This window comes from Rattus norvegicus, chromosome 2 (genome assembly GCF_021556685.1).
Source record: "Rattus norvegicus strain SHRSP/BbbUtx chromosome 2, alternate assembly SHRSP_T2T, whole genome shotgun sequence".
Classification (NCBI taxonomy): domain Eukaryota; kingdom Metazoa; phylum Chordata; class Mammalia; order Rodentia; family Muridae; genus Rattus; species Rattus norvegicus.
The window spans coordinates 45,029,188-45,041,680 of record NC_141535.1 but is presented as its reverse complement, the minus strand read 5'-3'; the positions used below and the strand labels follow the sequence as shown (position 1 = coordinate 45,041,680).

At 40.8% G+C, this 12,493-nt stretch overlaps 1 protein-coding gene across 5 annotated transcripts in view; it reads right to left on the bottom strand.

Annotated features, from left to right (window-relative positions):
• Positions 1–822: 822 nt before the first annotated feature.
• Mier3 (MIER family member 3) overlaps positions 823–12,493 on the bottom strand; it is a 28,457-nt gene continuing 16,786 nt past the window's right edge. The window contains exons 9-14 of one of the 5 annotated variants that reach the window (XR_015662483.1): positions 10,563–10,644; positions 8,269–8,363; positions 5,013–5,140; positions 4,790–4,932; positions 3,816–4,711; positions 823–3,661 (exon numbers count right to left, since the gene is read on the bottom strand). Coding sequence is in view for 3 of the 5 variants with exons in the window: in XM_087621684.1 (XP_087477810.1) it covers positions 4,260–4,711; positions 4,790–4,932; positions 5,013–5,140; positions 8,269–8,363; positions 10,563–10,644 (900 nt within the window). In the remaining 2 variants the exon portion in view is untranslated. 5 annotated transcript variants of the gene reach the window in all.

Genomic DNA, 12,493 nt, shown 5'->3' with positions numbered 1-12,493 from the left:
ATAACTCAGTGGTTAAGAGCACTGACCACTCTTCCAGAGGTCCTGAGTTCAGTTCCCAGCAACTATATGGTGGCTCACAACCATCTGTAATGAGATCTGATGCCCTCTTCTGGTGTGTCTGAAGACAGCTACAATGTACTCATCTAAATGAATCTTTCAAAAAAGGAATGGACATGAGGAAGCCCTTTGGGCTGTAATGTCCCTAGAAGTCAGAGCCATTTCTGTTCCGACAGGCTTCTCTCCCTTCCTCCAAGCCTTAGAAGCAGCACAGCTCTCACAGTGCCAAGCTGTGGAATATTGGTCCAGCTCCTGTGTTTGTGGCTATAACATAGATGTGTCATGGGAAGGTACTGTGGTGTTTGGTGATGGAAGGATGTGGTTCTAGACAAGCAATGAAAGCAAAAGGATCAACATTTTTACTCTTATCTTGGCTTTATGTAAAACTGGAACTGAGAATGTTGGGATTTTAGTAAGATCAAGGCGTGGGAAAGGGATGGCTAGAGGCCATGGCATGAAAATTGTAAATAAGAGTAATAGGTCACAAATGCCAGTCTGCTAAGTTGTGAATCTGATCACATTCCGGATCTCTGCCTTCCTGGAAGACAGCTGCAGAGGACTGTTCTGTTCGGAACAGATAACCCAGGAGCTGCCTCCTGAGCTAAATGAGGATCTTTGTAATCGTTAGAATGATTATAGGTCAAAAACTAGTAGAGGGGATTTACAAAAATTATTTTGCCTCTCAGGCTGAATATCTTCATATCTGGTAATAGCTTAAGAATGTTTTTAATTTCTTTGGTAAATAGTCACACAAACCAGGAAAAACAGATTTCCAGATTTTTATTTCTGGAACTGTACACCAGGTATTAAAGTACAACAAATACAAAATAATGCTCAAAAAATCAGTGTTTATGTACAAATATTAAAATCAACGCAACAATAGCAACTTCCTCTTGAACACTGGATACTAAAACGTGTTCTGATTGTCACTAGTTTCTCTCATACTCACGGGGTACTTAGTTCAAACTGGGACAATTGCAATCACTGGTCATCTAAGAGGAATATTAATATCTACCATATTTAACAATAAAACTAATAGTTTCCCTCCTTTTAGTGAAAAAATTAGGAACTTTTTAAAAAACATAGTAATGTCAATATTTTATAAATTATTTCAATTTCCATTCGTAGACAATGTGCTTTGAAACTCTGGGCAAACAATCTCCTTGGTGGTCGGGTTTGTTAGTTTACATTCAAAGTTGAAGTATTTACTAGACTTTGGTTAAATTAAATAGTACTACTAGTCTACTAGGTCTGATCTCAAATATTTGTGACCTTCAATTTTAAAAATTAAAAAGGAAACGATTGCACAATTCTTTGACCTAATTGTACAGACTTTAGTATTTTTTTTAAATAGTATTCTACATCCTTCAAGTAAATTCAGCAGTTGACCATGACAAGAGGAAAACTAAACATTTAAAAGGCTAGCATGAGCAAGGCCAAGCACAACTAACAAGAGTGAAGTATTGCTCTAGTCACAGCACCAGGTTACACTTCTGAATGTCCACGTCCTCTCCAGTTCCCTGTACACAAAGGTTGGATCAGCCACACTGCAACTGCTCACCATGGATTTTTGGTTTGTTCATATGAAAATATTGCGGCAAATGAAAGAAACAAAGAATTTATCACAGTTTGCTTTAAGAATTGTGCTTAACACGTGATGATAAAGGCATTGTTTTTCTTCATACGATTGCAAATCAGATTTATGTTTTCAAACTCAATTCTTTTAATAAACAGTAACAAATTCTCTGTTAAGATGTTTAAATGGAGACAAAAAAAAAAAGTCCAGCTGTTGAAAGAAAATTCAATAAATAACTATTTTACATGGATAAAGTCATAGTGGTACAATTTATGAATGTCACATCAGGCATGCACAAAAATGTATCATACATGACAGGAGCAGTCAGAAAATATTGAATTAGGTCTAAAAAAGAATTTACTGTACACATATATACAAAAATCTTGCAAATTATTGCCTCATTTTAACAAGGAATTAAAAGTAAACGTTCCCAGCTAGGTAGCCTCTCTAAGAGGCTAAAGTCCTGTTAGCATTTAAAAATGTTAAACCAGCTGGAATTTATCTTTCTCTCATATCATTTTTCTGGATTTTGGTCAAAAATCTATTTAAATAACTAAAGTGTCCATTCAACTTGCTGATAATCAAAACTCTAGATAAGAAACACCGTTTCTATCTTATATCAAGACCCCAGCAATGCATAGATAAACTGTGTCAACTAATGAGAATGGGCATTTTCACTTAAGTGCAACTGGTATTAGCATTCAGTCATCTTTGTGTAAATTATTTATACAGACCAGCCACTGTAAACCCAGAGTGACAAAGAGTGACAGCAATGGAAGAACATGCCCAGTGTCCTCCTACAGTAAAGAAAGCATACTGAAGGGAACAAAGGAAGAAGGTTCGAGTTTAGCACAACACAGCAATAAGAAGCTAACCATGTGGATAAAAATATTAGAAAGCAACATGGAGCCCAGGCTACCCATTATTTACTGTGTGCATACAGGAATACTAAATTTTAGATGTATAAGTTAAAGACTGATTTTTAAGTTATTAATTTAACTACCCTTCGTCCTCTGTGCTAAACTAAATCTTATAGTTAATGTGCTACAGCGTAAACACTTCAAAGCAATCTTCATTAAAATGCTGCAAAGAAAAACAATGCACACCATCCAAAACCAAGGATGTCATTGCAGTTCACAGTTTGTATAATAAATACCCTCCCTTTCAATCACTAAGACCACTACCTCCTACCTACTCAGCACACCTTGAAGCAACTCACACAACAGCAACACAGTCAAATGTTCTAAGTTTTTTTGCAAAGCAACACAACTAGTAAAATAAAAAAATGTAATTAAGACGGTGCAAAAAGTAATTGTTTTAACTGTACTATAAAAGCAAAGCTTATATCCTAATACTGTATTGTATAGTTTGATTCACCTTAAAACTTAAGAGCATGTCTAATAAAGCAAAAATGGGCAAAGCTATGACAATGGCTTCTTATTCACGTTTGGAGTAAAAGTAAAATCACGTCTGAGATGCCTGTGAACATCTCTCACTTAAAACTTAAAAGTGGTAACGTACCATTTTATTTCAGACAGAAACTCACATTTTTCTTTCCAACTATTCAAGCTAAACAAAATAGCTTGAATATACTTCAAGGCTCTGCACTGTGCATACCATCTACAAGACTACGTTATTAACACTTTGAACTGCAGTTCAAACTTAAGAGGTGTCCCAAAACGTAAACCACTGTGGCAACTTCCTGGGCTTTGTAGACTGTGCTTCTGCAAGTCAACTGCCTTGGAATAAACTAAATTACCAGTGACCAGTATGATTTTTAATATTGCAATCTTGACAATGGTGGACAAAATCCCATATGAATACCACATCTTCAAATGCCAAATTTTTAGTCAGAAAAAAATTTTTAACACAGAAGTCTCCCGGCAGTAAAGTGCCCAGTTCTGTGTACGGTAGCCCTGGTCTAGGATGGGAACAGGATCCAAGCGTCTCGTCTCGTCTCGTCATTTGCACACAGTCCCTCGGCTGGCTTCCAGACAGATGGTCTTGCTGTTTGTAAACTGAAGTGCTCTGGTTGAATAACATGAGAGAAGTTTCCGTTTTTAAAAAATCCTTGCATGTTTGTGCAGTTTAAAGAAACCTACCCCTGCTTTTATTATTAATAAAGAAAATAAAACCAAAAAAAAAAAAAAATGCTACATTGAGCAGGGATCGGGGTTGGTACCTGTAAACATTGTGATTCCACTGCATCCATTACGGCAAAAGGAGTTGACATGAAAAGAAGCCACACATCAGTTCAGAACATCTGTGCTGGTTTGAGCTGGTGGCCTCTGTCTACAGGTTTTAAATCTGGGGTAAGGGCAACAGGAACAGAAAAGGAGGACGTGGGAAGAGGTATTAAGGGATGAGGAAGAGAAGCAGAGCTTAAAGCTGCACCACAGAGTTCAATCTTAGTTCCCAACTCTGCTGATCATAGTTCATTTCCACATTTATGGATTGAAAAATGAAAATACTCTTGATAAATCAAGATATAGTTCTATACATACTGACATCACTGATGTCATAGTGAGAACGGTTCAAACTTCCAGTGAAAGACTGTGCAAACCTGATAGCTCCCCTCAAGTTTACTGGCACTGCACACCCATTGTCTCTGGGCTGCTCATTCACGTCACTCTGAATGAAGGGCTGCGTGCTGATGTAGAGTGTGGGCATTGATGAATCCGTTTGTCTCACTGGCAGACAAGCTGCCAAAGTCAGCCACAGAAACAGCCATTTTGGCACTGGTGATGTGATGTGTGTGATTTTCAAAGTCTACACCCAGGTTATTAACAGAAACCTCATTCATAAAGGATTCCGGGACAGCAATGCCCATTTTCAATCTCTTTGCTGGTCTTTCCGATTCTTCGCTGCACATGGGGTTTAACTCTGAGTGATAAAATCCAGTCTCAAATAAGTTAAAACAATCACTTTCACCATTGCTGGGCAGGGTGAGTAACTCTTCCGTTACGACAGGCACATGATTGACTTGTCCACGGGGCGCGTTCCCCAGTGGAGAAAAGCTATCATCCAGACAACTCACATCTGTGGGGTTGCAGACAGTTGCTACACTGTTGGTCAAAGCTAAAAGAGAAATGAAAGTAGATTAGGTGAGTGGTCGCTTGATGTGTAACAGAGGCTGTGCAGGCAGTCTCATCTTACCTGTCAAGTCACTGGCAGTGAAGGAGCTGAGAATGTTCAGCGGCTGATCAGGAATGGGCTCAGGCCGGTTAGAAGTTAAGGCTGAAGAACTGACCGTATCACCCAGAGACTCTGTTTCATCTACAAGACGATCCATATAGTCCCTGAGGAATACACATCAATAATCATAACTGTGCATCAGAGTTAAACAATGCAGTCACTCAATCAAGCCCACCATACTTACGTAACGCCAGGATGATGGTTATAGCGTTTCTTTCCAAATTTTGTCTGTTGAGCAAAGTAATCGTAGCGTTCTGACTTCTTCCACATGTAGTAGAAGGCTACACATTCAGCAACAGTTCTCGATCTCACCTGGGAAAGGAAGGTGGACACTGCAAACTGATGCTCCCCACTCCATTTTTATTTAGCAAGACCATCAACAAGGAAGCTTAAATTCACAGGACTTTCCTTGCACAATTACAAATTCTAAGTATGTCTATCAGTGACTTGTCACTACAGAATGAGCAGATTTCAAAAGCACAAGTTGCTAAAAACAAAATAAAATGCACATCCAAACAATATTCTGTTTACTAAAAAAAATCCTCAAACAATTGTGATTAAACACTCATTGTGACTGACAGCTGTCTGGATTAGCCAGCATCCAAGGACAGGTCCATGAATGGTTGTGCTTCTAATTCCCCTAATGATGGGCAGGTAGCTGAGGAGGAACAACAGCTTCAGCAGATGATCTAAGGACTCCGTGAATCCTGGCCCAGCAGCCTCCAGCTCTGCAGAGGACGCCACTACCCGAGGCAGGGCCTCTCTGCCCCATGTTTGGTTCTTAGCTGCAACAGGCGTAACAACTGACTGGAAAGTCAGACAGCCGGCTACAGTCAGAAGAGACCATACAGACTTCCTTATCTTCAGTGTACACATTCTTCCAATTCGTGAGTGCCCCAATACAGACATTGTAGAGTCTCTCTCCTGATTCCAGAGTAAGCTGTGATCTAATGTCACTAATAGAGGGAGAAGCTTTTGACACCAGGAAATGCAGCATAACTTTCAATAACCATCATTAACTATAAGCATATAGTGCCTGTAGAGAATACAGGCTTCCTGGAGCCACACGACTTTTCTGTCTTAGCCACTGATATGAATCTCTAGTGCCTAAAATAGCGTATGTAAGTGTGGGATACAACTGCTTATGTAAAACTGATGTTTAGGACACAACCCAGACATCTCTAAACGTGTGTTGTCTATTCACACTGTATATACAGAAGTTTCCAACACAGTAGTGAAAAAGGAACAAGAAACGCAGAGATAAAAAAGAAAAGGCACACAGAACAGAAAGGAAGGAAAGAACCATCAGAAGTGGCAGAAGCTGTCAAAAAACCCAGAGAATCAACAGAACAGAAGTGGCTGGAGTCCAGTCAGGCAGCGGCTCAACAAACAGGAGTGTCCGTTCACTCAAGGCCAGCCTGGCTTCGGAGGAAGCTCAGGACCAGTGCAGGCAACTTACTGATGGATACCCAGTCTCAAAATGCAGACGGCTGGGATGAGTGACATGTGAGGCTTTGCCAGGTTCAATCACCAATATCAAAACAGGTAAAATACCAACAAGCAGTTTTAGCACAGTTTCAGGGTTGAGGAGTAAACCATGAAGATTAACCTACTATAGCCAAGCAGAGTAGTTCGCACCTATAATCAGAGCACTGTGAAGGCTGGGGTAGGAAGATCACTAAGTTTGAGGTCTGTCTGGGTAAATAAGTATCTATGTATATATAAACACAGAAAAAAAACAAACCAGAAATTCAGAAAAACCTTTAACTTCCCTATGTACAAATAATGACGTGAAATTTACTGAAAATACATCAGTGCCTTCAACTAGATCTGAGTAAAACTATAAAACACTTAATGAATTAAAGAAGTGGAGAGATAGTCCACGTTCATGGATAAGAAGACTAATGATTCTGTGTGATCCCAAATAAAATCCCAGGTTACTCAGGACACCTGATTAACTGATTCTATATGGAACACAAAGCCTTAGGATAGCAAACATGGGGCTCTATTGAAAAGCAAAGGAACTTTGTTACTTTAACGCCTTGCAACCAACAGTGTGAATAAGGTATGAGACACATGGCTTTAATCTCAGCATTCAGGAGGCAGAGGCGTTTGAAGTCAACCTGGTCACATAGTGAATTCCAGGCCAGCCAGGGCTACACAGTGAGACCCTGTCTCAAAGAAGTGAGAGAGAGGGACAGGGATAGCAAAGAAAATCTGATACTGTAGTGTTTAGATAGAGAAGGCAAACACATTATTCAAGGAGCCCACAAACATAAGCACTGATAAATATGATCTTTGACCAAGGAGTCAGGCAGTTCAACAGAAACAATCAAGACTAAAGCCCGACAAACATTTGGAGACCTTGTATCTTGACTCTGTAGAGTAGTACTGAGTTCATGAGTATGGACTTCCCGTGTATTTGCTGCACACACAGGCCCAGCTCCCTGTCCCTGTCCAGGCTAGAATGTGCTAAGCCTGCATTGCTCCATCCACCACTGTTACCCACAGCCTGAGACTACTGGGCTCATGTACGACTCCTTCCCAGTACCACACTTCTCTACGTCCTCTACCTCCTTCCCGCCTTCCTACCTAGCCTCTGCAGTCACTCAATGTTAGAGCACTTTCACTTTTCCAGTGTCAGGCTGTGAGAAAGAGCCTTGGATGCACACAGTCTTCTTGAATACTTTTCACTTAGCATTAAATATGTAAAGCTATTCCCCATGTCTTTTGCGATTTGCTGTTTTTACTGTCTTTAATACTAAGTGACAGCCTATTGTCTGGATTGTCACCAGTCTATGGATTTAAGTACTGGCACAACAATAAAAGCTGACTGAATCTGCTCTGAATATTTTCATGCAGGTTCAGATTGAACATGAAGTTTTCAACTCATCTAGGTGTCAATACAGAGAGGGGACTGCTAATTCATTTAGTAATATGTACAGCATCAGACACTCCCAGTTGCCCAAGGCGGCTGAACCATTCTTGCTGCTGCCCTGCCCCACCCTGCCTGGCCCACCCACACTGCCCAAACGGCCAGTGATTATCGCAGGTTCTTAGATGCTCTTAGTAATAATCCCTTGTTCTAAATCAATCTGCCTATGTCACTGTCCTTGTTTTTAGCAATTGTGATTTTCAACAATCAATGAAAACGTGAGACTACAAATATCAGAACAGCCGAGACATGAACAGCATGGGGAAACACGAAAAACATTCTGAAAAATATACTGAGTTCCTATGAGACTTGACCATGGCAATGAAATCCTATCACCCCCTCAGCAGGTTGTGGCGTTTATTCACTATCATGTTTAGAATAAGAAAGACTAGAAATGCTATTAGCAGGGAGCACTACAAACTGCTCATTCGTTTCTGCTGTTTAAATAGCACAAAGTATTGGCTGTAACCATTTTCACTAGTGAGCAGTGTCTCCATTAGCTTACCTTATTCTTCTGAATGAGATGAAAATCTTTCCCATAAAGCATTAGCGCATGTTCAAAACTCCGGCACTCCTCTTCAGTCCAAGCTGTCATTCCTTCTACAGAGAGAGGAACAGGAGAGCTCGAAACTGCCATGAGCACCGCACACTCACTTCTCACACAAAGTGCGTAAACAAGACACACACTGTTGTTCAGAATTTAAAACAAAGGCTAGAGAGCGGGCTCAGCAGTTAAGAGTGTGTACTGTTCCAGGGGACCTGAGTTCCCTTCCTTCCACCTATATAATACAATTCAACACAGCTGTACCTCTGGCTTCCCTCCTCTTCTAGCCTCTGTGGGCGCCACTGCTCGCATGTACACACCCACACACGGATACATACATCTACACAGTTAAAATAGTAAATCTTAAAACACAAGAAAACAACAGGGGTTGGGGATTTAGCTCAGTGGTAGAGCGCTTGCCTAGGAAGCGAAAGGCCCTGGGTTCGGTCCCCAGCTCCGAAAAAAAGAAAAAAGAAAAAAAAAAAAAAAAAAAAAGAAAAGAAAAGAAAACAACAAACCCACTTTGTTCTCTGGAGCAGGGATTTACTGCTGTCTTAAAGTACATGTAGGGGAAGGGTGTGTGTGTGTTCGAGTGTGAGTGTGTACAGTTACATGAACAAGCATGCATGAAGAGTCAAATCATGAATGTCTCCTCAGGACATGTCTACATATTTTACTGAGACAGTTCCCTCTCCCTACCCTGGTGTTAGGGAGAGTCGTGTTTGCCTCCCAGCTCTAGCAAAACTAGTGCACACCAGTACAGCCTTTCACATGGATCCTAGAGACCAGACCCTGGCTCTTTACCAACTAAGCTGTTACCCCTAGTCCCAAAAAACATTTTTTTTTTTTTTAAGATTTATTTATTTGTAAGTACATTGTAGCTGTCTTCAGACCAGAAGAGGGCATCAGATCTCACTACAGATGGTTGTGAGCCACCATGTGGTTGCTGGGATTTGAACTCAGGACCTCTGGAAGAGCAGTCAGTGCTCTTAACCACTGAGCCATCTCTCCAGCCCCCAAAAAACATTTTTAAGAGAAGCAAAAATGACTACTGTCTTTCTAGAATAAAAAGAAAAGTTCTATTTTGGTTTAACACAAAATGTTCTTTAATTCCTGACTATAAGTTAGTATTTGAGTTCCAGGAAATGTAAAGAGAATTAATCCATGCTCTCAAAATACTAAATCCCATAAATTTTCCACCAGTCGCTTATGTTGACAAATTAAAACTCTAGTTAGGGGGCTGGAGAGATGGCTCAGTGGTTAAGAGCACTGTCTGCTCTTCCAGAGGTCCTGAGTTCAAATCCCAGCAACCACATGGTGGCTCACAGCCGTCTGTAATGAGATCTGATGCCCTCTTCTGGTGTGTCTGAAGACAGCTACAGTGTACTTAGATATAATAAATGCATTTAAAAAAAAAAATCTAGTTAGGGCGAGAAAGCCTTCAGTTCCAGCTGGGGCTTAGGGATTAGTTCATTATTCTCTTATTTCTGAACTACCTCACTCACTGATACTAAGGACCAGATCCTCAAAGCCATTAATAGCAGTAGACTGAAAAGTGACAAATATTTTGAATCCATGAAAAAACTGGTCTAAAGACTGAAAGTTGACAGTTTAAAATAATCTTTTCAAAGAAGTGTTTTCTACAATGGGAAACATCTCAATATATCTCAACCTACAAATTTAAATATACTATTTCCAGCTTTTACATTTCCCATGACATTTACATAATTACACTAAGTACTATTTTCAAACTATATACCCTTACATGATAACCATTTATGTAAAAATGAAAATATTTAAGTAGCATGTTCCTTAACACTGATAAACAGTTGATAAGCTCTTTTAAAACTTACGTCATGGCTAAAACACTCCATAGGACGACACACTGTGCATCTTTCCCTTTTCTGTGTGCATGTGTCCATGTGCAAACAATTTGCAGGAGCTGACCCTCTCCTTCCAGTTCGGTGAACTCAGGGCCTCGGGCCTGGCATCAAGGGCCCTTACCTGAAGAGCCATTGCACCAGTCCTCTTTCTGCCCGATTAGTCCTAAATCTTCATTCCACGTTCTGACTTAAATAATACCAAACTATCCCCAACATCTTTCAAACCATAAAATCATTCCTTTTAGTTGCTTTGGCTCTATTGTCATTTGTGGGGTCAGTTTTGCTCTGTAACTACCTCTACAAAGAAGAGGAGGTTACAGATTGGCAGTGCGGGGAGGGTGAACAAAGGTTCTGTTTTAACTTGCTTCTCACCTTGAGACGCCTTTCCATTACAGCAGTACCTTTCGATTGCCTCCGTAACATTGTGGTTACACTTGAGAAGTTCATATAATGCCTAAGAAAACAAGAGGGACAGAAAAAAACCACCAATTAAAAACTGCTAACAATAGTTCGTGTCTAGAGCATTCTAAGAAACAGGTATCTTTTAAGAGAACCGACAAACACTACTAAAATGCTTTGAAATCTCACAAGTCAGGTATGTGCCTTTAATCTCAACAGGCGGGTGGGTCTCAGTGATTCCCAGGCCAGTCTGGTCTCCAAAGTGAGGTCTATGGTGACACAGACAACCAGGGTTCTGTAGAGACCCTGTCATGACATGACAACCACTAGGCAACCACTCTGCAGGATGACTCTAGGACCTAATACCTTTATTCATTCCTGTATATGTTGAGTGTCTGTGTATTACATGTGTGTGCATGTGTACACAGAACATGTGGGGCAGAGGTTGATTTCAGTATCTTCTTGAATCGTTCGCCACCATGCCCCTCTTGTTTACTACATAGGTACTGAGGCTCCTCACCAAGCCACCTTGCCAGAAGGGATCTACCATCATAGTGAGTCAGTCTTCTCACCTGGGAAGGTTCTTTAATTTTTAATTTAATTTAATTTAGGGAGTCTGATAGAACCTAGGATAGCCTTGCATTTTAGAAAGGCTGGCTGTAACAAATTCTCTTGCCTCTCAACTTCCCAAGTGCTGAGGTTACAGCATTCTCTATCTACCATGCCTGGCCAAGTCCGCCACTGTGAGATACTTTGGGAGCTGGGATATTAGTTGTCTGTCTCTTGCTGCCTTCTCGTCCTACTGTGATACAGGAAGAGCAGCAGGCCTATGAGACAGGCACTGTTGGCTTTCTAAGAGCCTCTAAACATGACAGCTTCTGCTTATGTCAACCAACTCTTCCTGCTTTTTGGGATGTTAATGTAATAACTGGAGGCAGACAGAATTCAGCTGAAAGGTCAGTAGTAAGACTTCCAAAGCAAGTCTCAGGAAAGATGAGGCTGGCTCAGCGTGAGACAAGTGCTAAAGACATCAAGGTTAGAAACAGTTGTTCAGAACATGGTGGGGATTATAAATATCTACCCTTATTCCCCAAGTAGGAGTCCTCACCCTGATCAAGGGAACTTTCTTTACAATAGACAGTAGTAACTACAGAAAAAAACACATCCAAACAGAATACAGTGGGTTTTTTTTTTTTTTTTTTGGTTCTTTTTTTCGGAGCTGGGGACCGAACCCAGGGCCTTGCGCTTCCTAGGTAAGCGCTCTACCACTGAGCTAAATCCCCAGCCCCTACAGTGGGTTTTTTGTTTGTTTGTTTGTTTGTTTTTTTCCGGAGCTGAGGACTGAACCCAGGGCCTTGCACTTGCTAGGCAAGCACTCTACCACCGAGCTAAATCCCCAACCCCCAGAATACAGTGTTATGGTACCCAGTCCCAATTGATGGAGCTAGAACACAGCCCCTGGACCTAGGCTCACTGTGGGTGAGGGGGGAAAAGAATCAAAGGAACAGGAAGTTGTGATATTGTGTCTCTTAGAAAAGTATAGGCAACTAAGGAATGCAGACAACTGAAGAGAGAGCCTTCCCCAGAAGAGGAACCAACTGGCTATCTAATACCAAATGGTTGACTCTGAAAACATGTAATTGGGTAACATTATACAGACTGACCAGATTTTATATATATATATATATATATGTGTGTATGTGTGTGTGGGTGGGGGGGGGATGGAGGGCGAGAGGGAGGAAGAGGAGGGAGGGAGGGAAAGGGAGAGATGATGCATGGGAAGGTTTGGAAAGAGAAGGGAAAATTACATAAATCCCTAAAGTTATTTAAATTTAAATAATTCTACAACAGCCACTGTAAAAGGATCTAACCTATCAGAATGCATTTCTAAGGAGAGGTAAACA